The sequence below is a fragment of the Bufo gargarizans genome, chromosome 1 (assembly GCF_014858855.1).
Source record: "Bufo gargarizans isolate SCDJY-AF-19 chromosome 1, ASM1485885v1, whole genome shotgun sequence".
NCBI lineage: Eukaryota > Metazoa > Chordata > Amphibia > Anura > Bufonidae > Bufo > Bufo gargarizans.
This window is the reverse complement of record NC_058080.1, coordinates 493,898,172-493,921,761: the sequence shown is the minus strand read 5'-3', so window position 1 is coordinate 493,921,761 and position 23,590 is coordinate 493,898,172. Positions and strand designations below refer to the sequence as shown.

Here is a 23,590-nt window from a genome sequence, read left to right as displayed (position 1 = left end):
TAAAAAAAAAAAGCTAAATGTCCCACTGCATTAAAGATCAATTATAACCATAAAATACACATTATTTATTTGAGGGTGGGTGACTTTTTATACTGATAGATGCTCAGATAAGACTGGGTATTCAGCTCTCCTCTCATTCATTGGTCTTTGGAGGAAGGACTGTACTCCATCACTTACTCTACTGTACATCGGTACTCTTTCGCTGTACTCATTGTAATAATGTATGACTTCAATATGAACACTTGGGGAAGTTTTTAAAAGTCAATAATAACGTATATATACTTAACAATTTAAAGGATGGAATAAACTCAGGTCTATATTTATTGCATTAGTTAAAAAGTTGCATCCAAAATTCTGGCAAGAAAAATGGTCAAACTGTCAATGTAAATTTAGACTCTTAAGTTACAATTGGAGTAAATTAGTGGTCCAAATGCACTGTTTATATGAGAGGTAAATAGAAATTCAATTCCAAATGCAACAGATTTATTAAGCGGCCTGTACCTTTTTAGTAAATGAGGTGCAATTCCCATCAACCACCCTGCTTAATTGAATTGCTGTAAAGTATGCCATTATTAATAAATGTAGGCCATTAATTCTCTTTTACAGACTTACATCTAATAAATGACATTAAATTAAAAGCATTCCCCTTAAAGGAGCTTAGCTAAGCTCAGATGTATCTGATGACAAGCTTGAGGACTGTTTCCAATGACAAACAGTAGACTTATACAAGGTCCTGAGTTACATTATAAATGTAATTAAACTGTTAAATATTATTAGATGGTGATTATAACCCCTTAGAGCACATCCACAGGGGACATATATGCCGTGAATTGTGTGTGGCAAATCAATAGCATTTTACAGTATCAGTAAAATGGATGAGTTTGTCAGAAATCTTATCCACATGCTATGGCAAAAATCTGTAGCATAAATAGACCTTCAGTGTGGATTTTTAATGTCAATTTATGCTTCAAATTTCCATTGCGGATTTCTTCCCTTTAAAGGGTAAAATCTGAGGAAAATCTGAAGCAGAATCCAAGAGTCGTAAGACATGCCGATTTTCCCACAGACTTGGTTTGGATTTTGATGTGGAAAAATAGTAAATTTGCAGCGGAGAATCCACAGCAGGAAATTCGCCCCATGTGGCTGTATTCTTAATCCTGAGATACGTCACTATTCTGGGTCATGTGGTGCACCGTATCAATGGTCAAAAGCTAAATTTGAACGTTTCTGGGTGGAATTACACTTTAAAGTAGTATAGATATAGCTTGAGTTAATATCAAAATGTGGGCTGTGATGCTTTACCCATCTTCTCAGGATATGGAAGTGAATATGTAACATGAAATTGTTGGCAGCTTCCTATACTTTATGGTTCATAAATTAGCTTCTACCATAATTATAAACCGTCAGTGTAATTAAGTAAATAATTTTGGGATTGTTAAGAACTAATTAAAACAAAACACACAACTAGTAAATTACAAGAACCCTTTTCAGCAGAGCAACTCTGTTTCTGCAGCCTTTTTACGAATACATAAAGATTTATATAGCAGAGCACTGCAAACTTAAAAACCAGGCTTTGTTTCAAAACTAGATTTATTTCCAGACCCTTTGTGGTTCTTTGGGGAACTCTAACTCTAAATAATTTCTCCAGGAACCTGGTTCCCCACCTGTTTTTCCTTGCCTTACAACAAAGCAGAACAGGAGGTAAGGGAATTACTAGGGAACAGGTGAGTTATTCCATATAACAGAGCCAATGAGTAACCTGGCTCTGTACAACATTTTGTGAGATGGAAATTGTTTTAATATTTCCATCTTTCCCGAGAACTGTCAGTACTGTTTTACAAATAGCTTAGTTAAACAAGTGTGACATACATTGTTAGGGAAAGTGCAATATGAAGGCTAGTTACAAGAATAAAGCTATACTGGGGTAAAAGTAGACTCCTAATTCTGTCCCCTATATCCTAGTTACTATATAATAAACTAGGACTATCTTGCAGATGCTGATTCTGGTGACAATATAATGGGCAAAATGAGTGTCGACTAAATCAGCTACATGTAGCACATCTTTTAAATGCCTGAAAAAATACTCTATGGTGCAAGGTCTGCTTTTAGACTTTGTCATATTGCTTCACAGCCACAAAAATTTACATCTTTATGTTGCTTGGCTTATTTTAATGTATGGTCTGAACTTGCAAATTCCTATAAATGAGATTAGAATATTCACTCAAAATCATGCTCCTTCCACTCCCTTCCAGGAGACACAGAGAATATAAATACCTTTTAACGCTTTGGATTTTATGTTCCCTTGCCTACTTAATTTGGTCTGCTATGTTATATTTTAGTCTGATGTTTTATAAGCCTGTATGTACAGTACCCTATACCGTAAAGAATAAACTTACAAATAATTGCAATTCTCATTTCGAAATAAACAGCATTTCAAACAAGTTCTACAGTAAAGTTTACCCACTTGTATACTTTTCCACAATAGAGAAACACACCTGTCCAGCTTGTGCGTTGTCACACACATGTGGCTTATATATCTCGGCCAGGGTTGGGGGATTGTCATTTATGTCTAAAACCTGGATCACAACTCCAACTTGTGAGACCTGGGAAGGACTGTCTGAAACAAAAACACAACACAGAGACACAACAAAAGAAAAAACACAGAGACAAAAGAAAATACACAACACAAAACAAACATATAAAAACATCAAATGATACAGAAATAGACAAAACACAGAAAAGAACACAAAAAAAAATTGTTATTCCATGCATTGGTGTAATAATGCCTTTAAACTTTCCCTAATACGCAAGAACAGATGTTTCTAGTTGGCTGTTAAGCTTGCTATCTCCCTTCTTTGTACCTCCCAAAATATACATACCACCAAAGCTTTGTTTTTAGACAACCTACTTCCAAATGAGTGATTTTCACTGTAGCCTGCTTGAAACTCTGCCACGACCTTCTAAATTGTAACTCTCCTTTATCTGAAAAGTTTTCTGGTTCTTTAAAGACCCCTCACATTAAAGAATGCATCAGCAGCTTGGTTCAGTACCCTACAATGGACCAATAGGGAACTGATCTTTTCATTGAAAGCTATCTGCTCAGAGGAAAAACCTGCGTATATTTTATAAGAATATGTTGCCATCCACATCAAAATCCATGATGTTGGTTTCTCATATACTTCATCAAGGTTTCTGACAGCTTCCTGCCTATGGGATTCAAAATTCTCCTAAGCTCAATCTTACTCTATTACCCTAGAGTATGTTGCCATTGAGATTCCCAACATCTGGCAATTCCACTGTTCCATTCTGAAGCTTTTGATGACCAAAAGCTCTACACTCTAACCACGTAGCTCTTTGGCCCAGCCCTCCAAGCCCACAACCTGGCTGTTTCTTGATTTACTCAGTATATCGGATCGACAGCTACTAGAAACATAGAAATATAGAATGTGTCGGCAGATAAGAACCATTTGGCCCATCTAGTCTGCCCAATATACTAAATACTATGGATAGCCCCTGGCCCTATCTTATATGAAGGATGGCCTTATGCCTATCCCATGCATGCTTAAACTCCTCCACTGTATTTGCAGCTACCACTTCTGCAGGAAGGCTATTCCATGCATCCACTACTCTCCCAGTAAAGTAATACTTCCTGATATTACTTTTAAACCTTTGCCCCCTCTAATTTAAAACTATGTCCTCTTGTAGCAGTTTTTCTTCTTTTAAATATTCTCTCCTCTTTTACCTTGTTGATTCCCTTTATCTATTTAAAAGTTTCTATCATATCCCCTCTGTCTCGTCTTTCTTTCAAGCTATACATGTTAAGGTCCTTTAATCTTTCCTGGTAAGTTTTATCCTGCAATCCATGTACCAGTTTAGTAGCTCTTCTCTGAACTCTCTCCAAAGAATCAATATCCTTCTGGAGATATGGTCTCCAGTACTGAGCACAATACTCCAAATGAGGTCTCACTAGTGCTCTGTAGAGCGGCATGAGCACCTCCCTCTTTCTACTGGTAATTCCTCTTGCTATACACCCAAGCATTCTGCTAGCATTTCCTGCTGCTCTGTGACATTGTCTGCCTACCTTTAAGTCTTCTGAAATAATGATCCCTAAATCCCTTTCCTCAGATACTGAGGTTAGGACTGTATCACTGATTTTATATTCTGCTCTTGGGTTTTTACGTTCCAGGTGCATTATCCTGCACTTATCAACATTAAATTTTAGTTGCCAGATTTTTTACCATTCCTCCAGGAACATCAACCCTGTTACAAATCTTTGTGTCATCAGCAAAAAGACACACCTTACCATTGAGGCCTTCTGCAATTTCGCTGATAAAGATATTAAACAATATGGGTCCCAGAACAGATCCCTGAGGTACCCCACTGGTAACAAGAACTTGGTCTGAATATACTCCATTGACTACAACCCTATGTTGCATGTCCCTCAGCCACTGCCTAATCCATTCAACAATATGGGAGTCCAAGCCCAATGACTGCACTTTATTGATAAGCCTTCTATGTGGGACAGTATCAAAAGCCTTACTAAAGTCTAGATAAGCGATGTCTACTTCACCTCCTCCATCTATTATTTTAGTCACCCAATCAAAAAAATCTATAAGATTAGTCTGACATGATCTCCCTGAAGTAAACCCATGCTGTTTTTCATCTTTCAACCATGGGATTTTAGATGGTCCACAATCCTCTCCTTAAGTATGGTTTCCATTAATTTCCCCACTATTGATGTCAGGCTTACTGGCCTATAGTTTCCCGATTCCTCCCTACTACCTTTCTTGTGAATGGGCACAACATTTGCTCATTTCCAATCTTGTGGGACGACTTCTGTTGCCAGTGATTGGTTAAATAAATCTGTTAATGGTTTTGCTAGTTCACCGCTGAGCTCTTTTAATAGCTTTGGGTGTATCCCACCAGGCCCCTGTGACTTATTTGTATTAATTTTAGACAGTTGACTTAGAACCTCTTCCTCTGTAAAGACACATGCGTCAAAAGATTCATTAGTCTTCTTTCCTAACTGAGGTCCTTCTCCTTCATTTTCCTTTGTAAAAACTGAACAGAAGTATTCATTGAGGCAGTCAGCTAGTTCTTTATCTTCTTCCATATACCTTCCTTCTTTAGTTTTTAATTTGTTAATTCCTTGTTTTAGCTTTCTTTTTTCATTTATGTATCTGAAGAATGCCTTATCGCCTTTTTTCCCTGACTGAGCTAATTTCTCTTCTGCCTGTGGTTTAGAAGCTCTTATAACTTGTTTGGCCTCTCTCTGCCTAATCTTATAAATTTGTCTGTCATCCTCTTTTTTTTTTTTTTTTTATAATTCCTAAATGCTATCTTTTTGTTTTTAATGATTTTGGCCACTTCTGCTGAGTACCACAGTGGTCTCTTCCTTTTTTTGCTTTTACTGACAAGCCTAATGCAATTTTCTGTTGCCTTCAATAGTGCCACTTTTAAGTAGTCCCATTTCTCCTGGACTCCAATGAAACTGTTCCAGTCTGATAGGGACTCGTATACCACTAATCTAATTTTAGAAAAGTCAGTTTTTCTAAAATCTAAAACTTTTGTTTTTGTGTGGTGTGACTCAGTCACTGTACTTATAGTAAACCACACTGACTGGTGATCACTAGATACCAAGCTTTCCCCTACAGTAATATCAGATACCAAATTCCCATTTGTGAATACTAAATCTAAAATGGCCTCCTTCCGGGTTGGCTCCTCCACTACTTGCTGCGATAATCCCAGTAGGGAAATTTGAATATCTGTACTCCTGGCAGAACTAGCTATTTTGGTTTTCCAGTTTACATCTGGAAGATTGAAGTCTCCCATAATGATAACTTCCCCCTTCAATTTCATTTTAGCTATTTCCTCAACTAGTAGATCATCTAATTCTTTGACTTGGCTAGGAGGTCTATATATCACACCTACACGAGTTACCTTATGATTATCAAGCTGCAAGGTAACCCAAACTGAATCTAAATTGTTCTCGCTAACTTGTATCAAATTAGATTTTATGCTATCTTTCACATACATGGCCACCCCTCCCCCTTCTTGCCTTCTCTGTCTTTCCTGTATAGAGAGAACCCTAGTATTGATATATCCCAGTCATTACTCCCCTTGAACCACGTCTCAGTAACAGCCACTACATCTATATTCTCAGATGCCATTATAGCCTCAAGTTCATTGATCTTATTCCCTAGACTGTGAGCATTTGTAGACAAGACTAGGTCCTTAACGTCTTATTTTTGGTGACTTGTTTACTTTCTGCATACTGTATGGTACATTTTCTGTGCTATATTGTTATATAGTTTCTCACACTGTATGTTCTTAAATATTATACTGTAGTTCTGGGTTGGGCAGTCAGTTAACACTTCCCCTGTTCGTCAGGAGAGTATACGATTTTCTGTGCCTCCACATACCTCAGTGAAACTAGTTCTCGATTGTTACAGCTACTGCTTAATGACTGTATACCTTTGATATCATACCTGGAGAGTATTCCTTGATATGTGCTTACTTTAGTGTTGCTAACCTTTAGTGTTGCTAACCTATTAGATTATTGGATCTTCCAGTATTTGTATTTTTGATTATCTGTGTGTCCTAGGATACCTTTAACTTGTTATTGTATATATAGTCATATGCCAATTGATAGTTCAATAAGAAAAAATAGAAACAATCTGAGGGTTCAGGGAAGAACCTTTCAAGAGAATAAGTCACCATAGTGGTTGCTTCTAGAGCACAGAATGCCCATAAAGGACATTTAAGTCACCATAGTGGTTGCTTCTAGAGCACAGAATGCCCATAAAGGACATTTAAGTCACCATAGTGGTTGCTTCTAGAGCACAGAATGCCCATAAAGGACATTTAAAAGTGTTAAAATGTGGATTTATGATAAACATTTTACAATAATGTGCTAATCACTATGTGTGAAGATGGTGAAACAACTGCAACTTATAAGAAACCCATCACTATGTGCCTTCATTGCTTAAGAGGCCAGTAGAATGTGGGTCTAGTAATATACATTCCTAAAATGTAAGGTGTCCTCCCTATCCCCAAAGAGTGGCTGGCTTCCCAAGGACGCCTTGATGATCCCTCTCACCGGTCTCGCTAGCTGTTACAGTGATGCTGTGCTCTTTCTTGTTCTCCCTGTCCAAGAAGACACTTGTTCTGAGGGTCCCATCTTCTGGATTTATTATAAACAGTTCTTGAGGGTTGGAGAGTGGCTCAATGGAGTAACTGATTAAAAAATAATATGGTGAAAACTTAAATATAGTAGCAATAAACATTGATAACATTCAACTTTTTTCCCCTGGTTTCACCATACATGTTCTATGCTGTAGGCTTCAATGTTTGAGGTGATATGTAACAACTGTATTTGAACAGACAGAAGTGGAAGTTAATATTTCTTCCCTAGAGCGTGCCTCTACATAGCTCAGTGCTGGAATACAAGCGATAAAGAGAAGCATAGTACATTGTCACTGTTTAAAGGGAACCTGTCACGTTGAATATGCTGTCCGATCTATGGCTAGCATGTCGTAGAACAGGAAAAGGAACTGCTTAATAAAAAAAAATTCTGCGTAACTTGTCATTTTATTGATTCCCGCAAAGCTTATATTATTTTATCCATCTACCCAAGGAGTTTTATCACTCTTCACCTCCTGATGATGCTATTGATTAGAAAACAAGAGTCAAGGTCCTGGTCTCCAGCTTTTTGTATTAATAACATTTCTAAGGGTAGCTGTGTTTATATATAATATTAATAACAATGAGTCCTTAAAGGGTTTGTCCAAGATAATAAAAATGCCCTACAATTGATAAAAAAAAATTATGTTATATTCACTCCTTTCTCCAGCGCCACTCTCTGCTTAGCTGGCCTGGCTACTACTGCTGTTGGTTTACAAGCATCAGCGGTGAAATGTTGGTATACAGGATGTGACTGCTGCAGCCAATGTTCTCAGTGGTTTGTTGTTGAGGACTGTGATTGGTTGCAGCAGTGATGCTTTGTACACCAGCACGTGACAACTGTAATCATTGTCCTCACCGTTAGATAGGTGGTCACGTGCTGTATACTGGCATGGGCATCTCTGCTTGTAAACTAGTAGAAGGATTGGATCATTGTTTGCAGACAACAATTCTAGAGAGAGTGGTGACTAGAACATAATTTTTTATTTTAATCAATTGTGGGATCTGTCTGAGATTTTTTTAGTATCTGACAACCCCTTTAACGTTGGCACTGATTGTATTGGTGTGCTCTTTAGTTATTTGCACCCTGATTCTGTCACTTATTGGGCTACCTATATTTGGAATCTAATTTGATTAGATCATAGACTGCCTCTTCTTAGGGTACTTTCACACTAGCGTTATTCTTTTCCAGCACTGAGTTCCGTCCTAGGGGCTCAATATCGGAAAACACTGATCAGTTTTATCCTAATGCATTCTGAATGGAGAGCATTCAGTTCAGTATGCATCAGGATGTCTCCAGTTCAGTCACTCTTACGGTATTTGGCCGGAGCATTCTGCAGTATTTTCTCTGTCCAAAATTCCGGAACACTTGCCGTGGATGGCAAAATGGATCCGGTTTTCCGGTCTGCGCAGACTTTTAAAAATGGAAAAAATAAATAAATACCGGATCGGTTTTTCCGGATGACACCGGAGAGATGGATCCGGTGTTTCAATGCATTTGTTAGACGGATCCGCATCCGGATCCATCTACAAATGCTATCCGTTTGCACACGGATTTCCGGATCCAGCAGGCAGTACCGGCGACAGAACTGCCTTCCGGATATTCACAATGCAAGTGTGAAAGTACCATTAGCTACACCCTTTTTAATTGAGGTGTTGTAGAGATCTGTTCGGTTAAACTGCATGCCACCTTTTTTTTATATATATTGCAATTTTGTATCTAGGCAATCTGTTTAACAAAACTGAATGTAATTTTACATGTGTGCATAGGGGCAGGGGAGGTGATGACCATCATCTCACCCTTCAATTTATATTTGCAATTAAATATTTCTGACTGTAATGGGGTTTCCAGGATTTTAAAATTGAAACCCTATCCTCAGGACAGACCATCAACATCTGATAAGTGGGGGTCCAACACCCAGCACCAATTAAAGGGATTGTCTGAATTATTTTTATGCTCTTTGCATGTTTCTAACTAGGCAAATATAAGGGCTTTACCATGCGCTTACTTCATCTCCAGTTGCTGCTTTCTCAGATTTCACTGAGGGTCGCAAGACCTGTGATGTCAGCCTCTCTCCCTGCTCTGATGATGTTTCATGCACAAGCCTGAGAGAGCAGACATGTGTGTTTGTACAGGAGATGTCACTGTGTTAGGCACGCCTCCTGCACTGCCGTCTTCCCCCTGGATTCTTCAGGAAATATTAACCCCTTCATCAGCACACACACAGGGCTGAAGGCTTTCCTGAGTAGCTGCAGGCAGTGAAGAGACACAGGATCCTCATTCTGCAGACACAGGGCTGACAGACTGGAGGAGTTCTGCAGAGCATTGCACAAACACAGGTAGGGAGAAAATCCTGTGTGTATTAGCAGTGTCATTGTACAGCTGGGACTTGTAGGCCTACACATACAACATGCCGCTGAGCATCCTAGCAGGCAGACATGTCATTCAGGGCAGCACTACCATTCACTCCCTTTGCAGAGCAGGGGAGGGGGCACAAATATTTATGAGGAAACTCCAGAGATTGTTGTTATTGCATGTGAACAAAGGACCAGAAAAGAACCAGGGAAATAGGAAATAGATTTTTTTTTTTTGCTTAAAACATGCTTAGCTTATGTATATATTGCTGACTATCAGATTTACAGTGCTATTTATTTCTTTAATAACTCAGACAACCCCTTTAAATCTTTCAGAGTAGCTTTAGCACCAGAAGTTGGAACTGGGCACTAGAGGTCAGAACTGGAACTACACAGTTACATCCATTCTGTAGGAGATGGTAACTGCAGCACTGCTCCCATTCACTTCAATAGGAACAGCGCTGCAGTAACCAGTTTTGTCCAATACACAATAGACAGAGCTGAGTAGTTCCAGTTGCGACTTCTGGTGCTGGAGCTATTCTGAATCAGGAGATCGGCGGAGGGAGGTGCAGTGTTTTGGACCTCCACCGATTAAATATTCATGGCTTATCTTTAGGATAAGCCATTAATATTAAAAACCTGGAAAACCTCTTGAAGATATTATATATTTTTACATGATTATAGACAACTGCTGTGTCTTTTATTCCTAACTTTTGGTATGTATTCTGTCCATTCACTGTAGTTAGCTTAAAACACACCTAGACTTCTGTAAGAAAATAGAAAACTGAGGAAGGAAGGGTGTACCACCACTGTTTCCAACCCACAGAAGTGTTTTACTAATAAAAAATACCCCCCAAAAATGACTTCCCTTTAACATACTTCAGTTACATAGTAAGAATATCTGTTACCTGATAGAACTGCTCTGTAGATCAGGGTCACGGGCCTCGACTACCCCTACAAGTGTCCCTGGAGGCTGGTTTTCCAACACGCTTAAGGTATAAGGGTTTTGGGAGAAAAGTGGGGATTCATTTACATCTCCCACAGTCACCCTCACAGTTGTGACATCCTTAAATGGTCCTCGACGAATATACTGAGGATCAATCACAGTGTTCATCACTTCAACACGAAATGTGAAAGAGCGGCGGGACTCAAAATCTAGAGGCTGGAAACAATTAAGTTACTACTGATTATTAAGAAATGTAAGGATTGTTGTATTTGACAAAAAGGGTAGAGTATGCATGTGCACAATAGGTAATATTTATCTTGAATATGGCAAATCCTAATGTGTATTTTACAAAGAACCCAAGACAGAAATCCTAGGTTAAGATGAAGATTTCTGCCACTGGTGGATACACACTATTGTTCACTGGAGTTAATTTGCAGCTTTTCTGTATAGAATTCAGGGCATGCTACTTTGTGTGCTGCAAAGTTGTTGCATTGGATGCAGAATGTCAAAGGATTGGATGAATCCTCATCAATTTCTGAATATGTGAACATGACCTAAAGTGTGAACATAGCCTATGAAAAAACAGCTCATGTTATTGATGTGGGTCTTTGAGTTTGGTGATTTCACAAAGGGTTATTTGTCAAGATAAAGTATGGAGCATACAGTATTTCTGTGTCAGGCAGACCACCTTTTCTAATGTTATGGATGTAACTACCGTATTTTTCGCTTTATAAGACACTTTTCCCCCCCAAAAGTAGGGGAATTGGCAGTGCGTCTTATGAAGCGAATGGTGCAATTTTTACATTGCTGACACTGATACATCGCGGGCCGCCATGCTGCACAGCGCGGCCTGCGGTATATCAGTTCCAGTTTACTTCTATCACGCGGGGTGGCAGGAGGGGCTGGAGGCTGGCACCTGCTGTTGTACTCGCGGCGGGGCCTGATGCAGTCACTGTACTCCATTACACCGAGCCCCGCTCACAGCAGTCTTCATAGGTGAAGTCTATTCAAGTAATCCTCAACCAGTGGCTCTTCTTTGTTAAACTACCGTAATCGTTTGTAGTAGTACTATCAAACTAGCAGGCAGGCCGGCAGCGTAACGTCCCTCACTCCGTCATGCTCCTCCCACTTCATTAATGAAGCTGGCGGAGCAGGAGCGTGACTGAGTGAGTGACGTGACGCTTCTGGCCGGCTCACTGCTTTGATAGTCAGTACTACTACAGACAATTATAGTAGTTTAACAAAGCAGAGCCACTGCTTGAAGATTACATGAATACACTTTACATGTGAAGACTGCTGTGAGCTGGGCCTGGTGTAATGGGGGTCACTATTTACACAGGCACATGAGAAGACACAGAGGGGACCTGCATAAGATGCTATATATGTGTCATCCACAGATTCCCCCCATAACAGTGTCATCCACAGATCCCCCCCATAAGTGTCATCCACAGATATCCCCATAGCAGTGTATCATCCACAAATCCCCCATAACAGTATCATCCACAGATCCCCTCCATAACAGTGTCATCCACAGATCCCCCATAATAGTGTCATTCACAGACCACCATTAGTTCAAAATCCACCAAAAGCACACCTTTTGGTTCAAAATATTTTTTTCTTATTTCCTTCTCAAATACCCAGGTTCGTCTTTTCATCAGGTGGGTCTTATAAAGCGAAAAATACGGTAGTAGGCTAAGAATAAGCCCTTTAAACTACATGTAGCAATAAGACTAGCAGCCCTTTTTGAGCAGACTTCCTCCTGTTTGGCCTGATAGGAATATTTTATGTTTGCCTCTCTTTGAGGTTTTCTTTTCACTGACAGGAGATTTATCTGGTAATATTTTACCTTCTGAACTCTGAGAATCCCATCTTGTCCTGCGGAGTCTGACATCACACTAAAAGTGTCCCCGGCATCGCCATCCAGGATGCTGTAGGACATCACTGCATTCTCACCAATGTCTGGGTCATGTGCTCGTAGTCTGCCAATCACATATCCAGGAGCAGTGTCCTCCAGAACATTGAACTGATACAAACCTGTAATAAAATAATGGTGTGCTCATTAAGTTTTTGCAAAGACTTTTGGTTGATTCACATAAAATCTTGAGTTCTGTGGCAAAAATGTGGTAGTGTCCTCTAAGCTCCTAACACCAAGATTTCCAAACTCCCTTTCCAAATTTACTCCACACTTAAATAAGCATCCACCAGATCCTTTATAATAAATCATCAATCTCAAAAAAATACAATTGAAAATGCACTTTGGTTTGTTCAGAGTTCTGAGTGTGATTCCATTTTCCTGGAACAGATGAGAACGTAGTATACACAGCCGTTGTAAACTGGGAGGGGAGGCAATAAAAGTTTAGTTAGCAGACAAAAGGCCAAACTGTGCTGCTTGCCAGTTATCACAGAGGTGTAATGGATTTAAAAAAGGCCAAACTGTACAGCTTTTCCTGGTAACGTGGAGATGCTAATGGAATTAATGCATGCCACAGATGGCAAATCTCTATGCCACCCAATGCTGTTGTAACTATCGATAGACCAGAAGACACACTTCAAAAGCAGCCTTGTGCCAATTCACTTTTTCTCATAAATAACTTATGTTCTCATGATCAGGGAACTTCCTTGGCGCTTCTTTGGTTTAAAGTGCCAGGATTTTCGGCCTTAGGAAACACATATTGGTTGAAAGGATTAATGGTACTTAGAAAGTAGAACTTGTCATGCAAAAAACAAACCCTCATACAGCCATGTCAACAGGAAAATAAAAAAGTTATTGCTCTAGGAAGACAGATAGTGAAAAATTAAATTTCTGCCAGACCTACATTAGGTGTATTTCCAGGGATCTGAAACATGTGTGGTGAACAGTATGCAATTTTTAAAGGGTCTTAGCCGCCCCCCTTTGACCCTCCTCATGTGAAAAGAGGCTGGTTAATTACATGCAACAAGTGGAAGGTTGTATGGCGTAATTCTAATTTGAGCCATAACTTCTTGTAGGCATCTCTGAAAAAGATTATGTGATCGGCAAGTTTTACAGGATATTTTTACCAACCCAGGCATACCAAACACAAATAATATTAATTATTACATACCCTGTAGTGGGGAAAAAATTCCAAATGGTATGGAATTAAAAAAAAATGCAATTCCGACATAGTTGTATGGTTTTTGTTTTTACAGCGTTCCCCATGCAGTAACTTTTATTCTATGGGTCAGTACCATTGTGGAGTGTGTATGACTTTTTGATCAACTTTTATTCATTTTTTTTGAGAGGTGAAGTGATGAAAAAGCTGCGAATTGGCCATTTAGTTTTTTCTTCTGCAGCAGTATTCACTGTACAAGATAAATATTTTTATTTTTTAAAGGGAGTGTGTCACCTCCATATGGCCATATACAGTGCTTACATGGCTCTGTAGCACACCTATACAGGATTGTAACGGTACCTTTGTCTTTGTCTTTAGACTTGCACCAGCAGGAAAAACGAAGTTTAATTCATATGCAAATGAGCACCCGCAAGTGCCCAGGGGCGGCGTTCAGTGTGTAGGTGCCCAGGGGCGGCGTTCAGTGTGTAGGTGCCCAGGCTGCTCTGCCTTCTTTTCACCTTACTTCTCCCCAGCCTCTTCCTTTGCCCGCCCTCCAAGTCCGGACCTATCAATGAGGCAAGAGACTTGGGGGGGCGGGCAAAGGCAGAGGCTGGGGAGGAGTAAAGTGAAAAGAAGGCAGAGCAGCCTGGGCACCTACACACTGAACGCCGCCCCTGGGCACTTGCGAGTGCTCATTTGCATATGAATTAAACTTAGTTTTTCCTGCTGGTGCAAGTCTAAAGACAAAGACAAAGGTACCATTACAATCCTGTATAGGTGTGCTATAGGACAATGTAAGCACTGGATATGGCCATATGGAGGTGACAGACTCCCTTTAAGCCTATTCCCAACCGGTGAAGCTGAAGGGATTCATAGGAGACAGCCCACTTTGCATCAATCCCTCTGTAGGGCACAGAGCTATCTAAATGAACAGTGTCCACCTTGTTTAATTGTTAAATAGATAAGGAATTTTGTCATGATTCTCAAATTGGGTTATATAAGCTTTCTTATTTAACTGTTATTGGGGTGTCAACCTTGTTTCATAGATAAGTAATTCCATTAAGCCTTGATTCTCAAATTGGGGTGAATAAGCTGTCTATTTTTACTGTTATTGGGGTGAACACCTTTTTTAACCTCCCTGGCGGTATGATTATGTCAGGAATTTTGTACCAAAAGTGGTTCAATTTTTTGCATAAATATTTTATGGGCACAAATGACAGTAAAATGGCAGGCAAGGGGCACTGTACAGTCATCAAATGTCAGATCTGAGCTTATACAGTGTAATCCTCTCAGATTACAATGTATAACCTCTTTTATGTGTGTTTGTCACTTTTATGTTTATATTTATTTGAATTTCCCGCCCAGTTCCGCTCCCATGCGCAGCTGCTGCTCACAGGGAACAGAACCAGGAAGTCAAATGCCGGCCGGTTTTCTGCCAGATCTCTATACCTTGCTGAAAAGTCTATACCGGAAGTGACGCGGCTGCACAGGAATCAGCTGGAGAAGGGTGTGCGCTGCGCAAGCGCACATCCACTGGCTTAGGAAAGAATCATTGCAGCGCTGCGATAGAAGTACTTCGTTCAACGAGCCGGCGCACTTAGGGGTACAGAGATTTTGCAGCGCAAAATGTTGCATCAGATCTCCCTACCCCTGAGTGCGCACTAGGGATCGACCTATATTGATTTTTTAGGGCCGATACCGATAATTTGTGAACTTTCAGGCCGATAGCCGATAATTTATACCGATATTCTGGGAATTTTCATTTAAAAAAAAATTAAAAAAAATTCCCACAAATCTGCTGAAAATTAATGTTTATTGTTAATGTGTATTTTTTTTTTGTAAATCTTTCTTTTTCATTTATACAGTGATACCTCGGTTCACGAACGCTTCTGTTCACGAACAACTCGGTTCACGAACAGAAAAGTTCATAAAAATATGCTCCGGTTCACAAACTCCGCCTCGGTTCACGAACAGGAGCCGCGGCCATTTTAATGCTATTTCCAGGCTGTCACATGGTCGTGACTTCCTGTAGGAAGACTGTGGAGAGAAGAAGAGACACAGATAGAAGTACTGTGAGTACTCTGCAAACATGTTTAGTGATTTTTTTTATTTTTGGTGTGCTTTTAGCACATACAGTACTGTACTTACTGTATTGTACAGTTCCCCCTGATGTCATTATGGAGGGGGACTCTCCCTCCAAACAATAACTGCCTCCCACCTGCCTTCCTCCATGCCAGAATTCATCTCAAGCAAGGTTAGTGTCCTCTCTTTATACATTACTATACTGTACTAATGTGTATTGTAATTTGTTTCATATTTTTGTGCTTCAAAAACCCCCCAAAAAAGGTCAGCACGGATTAACTGGATTTACATTGAACCCTATGGGAAAATGTGCCTCGGTTCGCGACCAATTCGGTTCGCGACCAGAGTCAGTTCACGAATTAAGTTCGTGAACCGAGGTATCACTGTACTTAATATTTTGGTGTTTTATTTTTATTTTTGTAACTTTTTTTTTTTACCCTTAGGGACTAGAACCCTTGTCCTATTCATCCTGATAGAGATCTATCAGGGGGAATAGGAGCTCACACTGTCCCTGCTGCTCTGTGCTTTGTGCACACAGCAGCATGGAGCTTACCATGGCAGCCAGGGCTTCAATAGTGTCCTGGCTGCCATGGTAACCGATCGGAGCCCCAGCATTACACTGCTGGGGCTCAGATCGGAGGAGCAGGGGAGAGGGGATCCTGTGGAGGGGCGCACTGCGCCACCAATGTTTTTAATACTGGGGTGGGGGGGCGCACTGCGCCACCAATGCTTAATACTGGGGGGGCTTGGGGGGGAGGCGCACTGCGCCACCAATGCTTAATACTGGGGGGAGGGGGGGCGCACTGCGCCACCAATGTCTAATACTGGGGTTGGGGGGGGGGACACTGCACCACCAATGTCTAATACTGGGCTTGGGGGGGCGCACTGCGCCACCAATTAAGATTAATCTCTCATTTATTCATATACAGGAGGCGGGAGCTGGCTGCAGAATGACATAGCCGGCTCCCGTCCTCTATGAGCTGTAGCTGCGATCCGTGGCACCTGAGGGGTTAACTACCGCAGATCGCAGCTACCGCTCATAGAGGTCGGGAGCCGGCTATGTGATACTGCAGCCAGCTCCCGCCTCCTGTATATGAATAAATGAGAGATTAAGCTTCATTGGTGGCGCAGTGGCCACAGCCCCTCCCCTCCTCTTGTCCCCTGTCCTTTCATTGGCGGCAGCGGCAGCAGCAGCACAGGGGGAGGAGACACTGCTTCCTTCTCCCCTGTGCTGCTGCTGAGGGAACACGGAGAGCGCTGTCAGCAGCGCGATCTGTGTTCCCAGTACGTTATCGGTATAGCGGCAAAATAAATGCCAATACCGATAGCGTTCAAAATCCTCAATATCGGCCGATAATATCCGTAAATACGATAATCGGTCGATCCCTAGTGCGCACGCGCACAGAAATCATCAGATCAAATCAAGATGAACTGTAACTGATGATTTGTACGCGCGTGCACACTCAGGGGTAGGGAGATCTGATGCAACATTGTGCGCTGCAAAATCTCTATACCCCTAAGTGCGCACGCGTGGTGCACGAAGTACTTCTATCTCGGCGCTGCAACAATTCTTTCCTAAGCCAGTGGATGTGCGCTTGTGCAGCGCACACCCTCCTCCAGCTGATTCCTGTGCAGCCGCGTCACTTCCGGTATAGACTTTTCGCAAGGTATAGAGATCTGGCAGAACACCGGCGCTCTTAGCGGAGGACATCGCTGGTGGAAGGTGAAGGGACTCTGCAATGTTACCCCGAGCATGACCCGGGGTTACCGCTCCTGTCAGCGAAAATTAACCCAGAGTTATGCTCGGGAATACTGTCAGGGAGGTTAATAGATAAGCAGATCTATTACGCCTTGACTCTTAAATTGGGCAGAATATCCTGTCTATTTCTACTGTTATTGGTGTGTCCACCTTGTTAAATAGATAAGCAGTTCTATTACACCTTGATTCTGAAATTGGGATGAATAAGCTATTTTTACTGTTATTGGGGTGCTGTCACGAGGGTGTCACGACCTATCGCTGACCCTGTTGTGCCTGGGGTCAGAAGGTCGCAGCGGGTGGCTACGCACTCGGTTTCTCCCAAGATCGCTCCATGACCTAATGGTGAGAATAGATTCCGGTCCAGGTTTTCCTACTTAGGTTTGCAATCCGTTTTGTCCCATTTAGCAATCTGTAGCTTTTCCTTTTAGCGGTACTCTGTCAGCCACTCCCAGCTACTATATATTTTCTCTTTCAGCTTGTTGCCAGATATAGACCTTCCTTCCAGATCTTCTATTCTGGTGGACAACTGTTGCCGTTGGAACTGGAGCTGTTGGATTTCCGGTTCACTCCTGTTGTTGTTGTCTCCCTTCGGGGATTGTTTGTGGTGCCTGTCCTTTCCCTGTTGTTACCCTAGGTGTCAGTGGTGAGGACTAGTGCAACCACTGACCTACTAACTACCTAGGGCTTATTAAGGGTATGCCAGGGACGGGGCACGTGATAGGCATATAGTTTAGCAGCTCGTCTAGGGACGTCAGGGGAGCCAGGTGCCAGTGCCAGGCGAGCTAGGTGGTCACCAATCCTCCCTCTCCCTAGTGGAATGGTACTCCTCTTCCCTTCCCTCTGTGCCACACGTCTGTTACCTGCCATCTCAGAAGTGATAGGTGCCCACCTTGTTTCATAGATAAGCAACTCCATTAGACTTTGATTCTGAAATTGGGGAATAAACTTTCTCATTTAACTGTTATTGGGGTGCCCATCTTGTTTAATAGATAAGTGATTCTATAAGGCCTTGATTCTCAAATTTGGGGTGATTAAGCTATCTATTTTTACTGTTATTTGGGTTTCCACCTTGTTTAATAGATAAGCAGATCTATTACGCCTTGATTCTCAAATTGAGGTGAATATGCTGTCTATTTCTACTGTTATTGGGGTGTCTACCTTGTTAAATAGATAAGCGATTCTATTACGCCTTGATTCTGAAATTGGGTTGAATAAGCTATTTTTACTGTTATTTGGGGTGCCTACCTTGTTTCATAGATAAGTAATTCCATTAGGGCTTGATTCTCAAATTGGGGAAAAAAACGTTCTCATTTAAAGGGAACCTGTCACCTAGAAAATTCATATTAAACCGCCAGCAGTACCTTATCGCAGCCTGTAGCATAATTATAAAGGTGTCTTGTGTCTTTTCTGTACAATGCACCAAAAGTCTGAAAAAAGACTTTTATTCAACTGGGTGCGCTATATAAATGATAGTCTTAAAGTTAAGGGGGCAGCGGCTTTCTCACCTGAAGTCAAGCATGCCCCGCCCCCTTTCCGGGCCCTTAGCGTTTGATTGATAGGAATTCCAATTCCTTCACTACTGGATGCTCAAACGTAGTCTTGCACGTGCGCTGTGTCCCTGCAGTGCCGGCTCCTGTGCACTGTTCCACTCCGCTGTGAGGTAGGCTCAATGATAAGGCACTCGCACATGAGAGCCTGCGCATGCGCAAGACTACTCTCAAGCGCCCAGCAGTGAAGGAATTGGACATCATATCAATCAAATACTAAGGGGCAGGGCATGCTTGACTTCAGGCGAGAAAGCCGCTGCCCTCTTGACTTCAAGACTATCGTTTACATAGCGTGGCCAGTTGAATAAAAGTCTTTTTTCAGACTTTTGGCGCATTGTACAGAAAAGACACAGACACCTTTATAATCATGCTACAGGCTGCAATAAGGTACTGTTGGCGGTTTAATATGCATTTTCTAGGTGACAGGTTACCTTTAACTTTTATTGGGGTGCCCACCTTGTTTAACCTGTTACGGACACAGGGCGTACAGGTACGCCCTGATGTCCTGGTACTTAAGATGAAAATGAGCCCGGTCCTTAAGGAGTTATTAGGTAAGTGGTCCTATAAGGCCTTGATTCTCAAATTTGGTTTGATTATGTTGCAAAGAATGGGTGCAGCAGAGTCAATTCAGATCAAACATTTTGGAGTAACAGATACTGGGTTTATTGGAACATGCGTGCAATAACAGAAGGTCACCTTACATGGTGAATGTCACAGACAGGAAAAAGAAATCAGCGAGTTCACCTCAATGTACAGGAAATACAACACATCGCAGAATTGCATAGAGAGACTACAAGTGAAGCATTAGTAACAGTGACATCTAGTGTTATGACTATGAACTGCAGTCAATCTAGAAATAGACTAAGCTGTAAGATGTTGTACAGTGGGGCAAAAAAGTATTTAGTCAGTCACCAATTGTGCAAGTTCTCCCACTTAAAAAGATGAGAGAGGCCTGTAATTTTCATCATAGGTATACCTCAACTATGAGAGACATAATGAGAAAAAAAAAATCCAGAAAATCACATTGTCTGATTTTTAAAGAATTGTTTTGCTAATTATGGTGGAAAAGAAGTATTTGGTCAATAACAAAAGTTCATCTCAATACTTTGGTATATACCCTTTTTTGCCAATGACAGAGGTCAAACGTTTTTTTCTAAGTCTTCACAAGTTTTTCACACACTGTTGCTGATATTTTGGACCATTCCTCCATGCAGATCTCCTATATAGCAGTGATATTTTGGGGCTGTCGCTGGGCAACATGGACTTTCAACTCCCTCCAAAGGTTTTCTATGGGGTTGAGATCTGGAGACTGGCTAGGCCACTCTAGGACCTTGAAATGCCACTTACGAAGACACTACTTTGTTGCCCGGGCGGTGTGTTTGGGATCATTATCATGCTGAAAGACCCAGCCACATTTCATCTTCAATGACCTTGCTGATGGAAGGAGGTTTTCACTCAAAATCTCATGATACATGGCCCCATTCATTCTTTCCTTTACAGTCGTCCTGGTCCCTTTGCAGTAATACTGCCCCAAAGCATGATGTTTCCACGCCCATGCTTCACAGTAGGTATGGTGTTCTTTGGATGCAACTCATCATTCTTTCTCCTCCAAACACGATGAGTTGAGTTTTTACCAAAAAGTTCTACTTTGGTTTCATCTGACCCTATGAGATTCTCCCAATCATCTTTTGGATTATCCAAATGCTCTCTAGCAAACTTCAGACGGGCCCAGACATGTACGGCTTAAGCAGGGGGATACGTCTGGCACTGCAGGATTTGAGTCCCTGGCGGCATAGTGTGTTACTGATGGTAGCCCTTGTTACTGACATGAAGCCCCAGATAGAGGAATATTATCAGTGGTCTTGTATGTCTTTCATTTTCTAATAATTGCTCCCACAGTTGATTTCTTCACACCAAGCTGCTTGCCTATTGCAGATTCAGTCTTACCAGCCTGGTGCAGGTCTACAATTTTGTTTCTGGTGTCCTTTGACAGCTCTTTGGTCTTGGCCATAGTGGAGTTTGGATTGTGACTGTTTGAGGTTGTGGACAGGTGTCTTTTATACTGATGACAAGTTCAAACAGGTGCCATTAATACAGGTAACGAGTGGAGGACAGTGGAGCCTCTTAAAGAAGAAGTTACATCTCTATGAAAGCCAGAAATCTTGCTTGTTTGTAGGTGACCAAATACTTATTTTACCAAGGAATTTTCCAATTAATTCTTTAGAAATCCTACAATGTGATTTCCTGTATTCTTTCCCCCCATTCTGTCTCTCATAGTTGAAGTGTACCTATGATGAACATTACAGGACTCTCTCATCTTTTTAAGTGGGAGAACTTGCACAATTGGTGGCTGACTAACTAATACTAATACTTTATTGCCCCACTGTATCTCCAACAGATTAAGGTGTTTTTTTTTTTTACTGTTATTGGGGTGTCCACCTTGTTTCATAGATAAGCAATTCCATTAGGCCTTGATTCTAAAATTTGGGCAAATAAACTGTCTATTTTTACTGTTAATGGGGTGGCACCTTGTTTCATCCATAAGCAATTCTATTAGGCCTTGATTCTGAAATTGGGGTGAATAAGCTATGTTTACTGTTATTGGGGTGCCCACCTTTTTTCATAGATATTCCATTAGTGTCACGAGGGTGTCAAGAGCCACGCCTGACTCCGTTGTACCCGGGGTCAGGAGGTCGATGCGGTTGGCTGCACGCTCTATGTAAGATAGGGCTGTTTTCCTTATGGTAGCTTTCTGGGTTTGCTTTGCAAACCCTTTTGGCTCACTCAGGGATCCGTAGCTCCTTCTCCTCAGCTGTTCCTTGTCCAGCACTCCCAAACCTCCTTATATTCCTCTCTCACACTTCTCTGGTTGCCAGAGATAGAGCTTACTGCCTGGACATCTATTCTGACCCACTGGAGCTGTGTTGCTGCGTTCTCTAATTGTTGCTTTAGAACGCTACCCTCCGGATCCCTGTTGGACCTTTGTGGACAGTTGTTGTCGTCCACCTGGGTGTTTGTGTTTGTCTGTGTTTGTCTGTCCTCTCCCTGGTGTTTCCCTCTTAGTGCAGTGGTGAGGACTAGCGATCCCACCGGCCCGTTCATTATCTAGGGTTCATTTCAGGGAAAGCCAGGGTTTAGGCACGTGATCGCCGAACGGGTGAGGAACCCGTCTAGGGACGTCAGGACAGTCAGGTGCCAGCCGCAAGGAGAGTTAGGGGTTACCTACTTAGAATCCAGTATGGATCCAATTGCTGCTCTGTCCGAACAATTTCATGGCCTGTCTTTGGAGGTGGCAGGATTGAAGGCGTCGGTCCTCCAGCAACAGCAGCAATTACAACAGACCGCAAGCCTAGCGGTTGCTACTGGTAACCAGGTTGTTGCGGAACCCAAGGTCCCTCTCCCTGACAGATTTTCTGGGGGAAGGGACAAGTTTTTGACTTTCCGTGAGGCCTGTAAATTATACTTTAAACTGCGTCCTTACTCCTCTGGTAATGAAGAACAGCGGGTGGGTGTTGTTATTTCCCTGCTGCAGGGGGACCCGCAGTCCTGGGCGTTCTCTTTACCTACTGATTCTCAGGCGCTTCGGTCAGTGGATGAGTTTTTCGGGGCCTTGGGTCTCATATATGACGACCCTGACCGAGTCGCACTGGCTGAATCAAAATTACGGAGACTCCTACAAGGAGAGCGGCCAGTAGAGGAGTATTGCTCTGACTTCCGTAGGTGGGCTACGGATACCCAACTGAACGACCCGGCTCTCAGGAGTCAGTTCTGCTCTGGGTTATCCGAAAGGGTTAAGGATGCGCTTGCATTGTATGAGACCCCCTTTTCCCTTGATGCAGTTATGTCCCTTTCTATCCGTATAGATAGACGTCTTAGGGACAGGTTGAAAAAACCGGAGCCATTGGTAATCCCTCCCAAGCAGCAGTTAGCCTGTACGGACTTAGACGAGCCTATGCAGCTAGGAGGAACTACTCGTCAGGTCCGTCCTCCTGAGGTTCGCCGTAGGCGTGGGGTTTGTTTTTTTTTGTGGGGAGAGGGGTCATTTAATTAATGTCTGTCCTTCTTTCCTCAGAAACAAAAAACCGTCGGAAAACTACTAACCCCAGGCTGTGTGGAGGATGTCAGCCGGGGGGTATACGTTTCCTCCATACGTACATCGCAATTTGTGTTGCCAGCGGTTATTGTTTTTGGTGATAAGACAGAGACTATTTCTTTCTTTCTAGACAGTGGAGCAGGGGTAAATTTGATAGAAGCCCATTTTGCCCGCACTATGGATTTGTCTCTCTGTACACTACAGAGACCTATTCCCATATTTGCTATTGATTCTGCTCCTCGGTCTCACCCACATTGTTCATAATTTACACCTTCGGGTAGGTGATCACCATAACGAGATGCTCTCATGTTTTGTTCTGGAGGGGCTTCCCGCTCCGGTAGTGCTGGGTCTTCCCTGGTTGGTAGCGCACAATCCAGTGGTGGATTGGCAGGCCAGGGAGATATTGGAGTGGAGTGAGCCATGCAGAGAAAATTGCTTAAATAGCAATTGCTTAGTCGCCTCCATAGCTACCCTACCTACATTTGTTTCGGACTTTGAGGAAGTTTTTTCTGAAAAGGGTTGTCAGAAGTTACCACCTCATCGTCCTTATGATTG

At 42.0% G+C, this 23,590-nt stretch overlaps 1 protein-coding gene across 1 annotated transcript in view; it reads right to left on the bottom strand.

Moving 5' to 3' along the window:
* The window catches only part of CDH24 (cadherin 24), a 205,797-nt gene that overhangs the window by 8,021 nt on the left and 174,186 nt on the right, over nt 1-23,590 (bottom strand). The window contains exons 6-9 of the mRNA XM_044274245.1: nt 12,330-12,517; nt 10,446-10,699; nt 7,100-7,236; nt 2,496-2,617 (exon numbers count right to left, since the gene is read on the bottom strand). Of these exons, the coding sequence (XP_044130180.1) occupies nt 2,496-2,617; nt 7,100-7,236; nt 10,446-10,699; nt 12,330-12,517 (701 nt within the window). The remainder of the gene's footprint in view (nt 1-2,495; nt 2,618-7,099; nt 7,237-10,445; nt 10,700-12,329; nt 12,518-23,590) is intronic.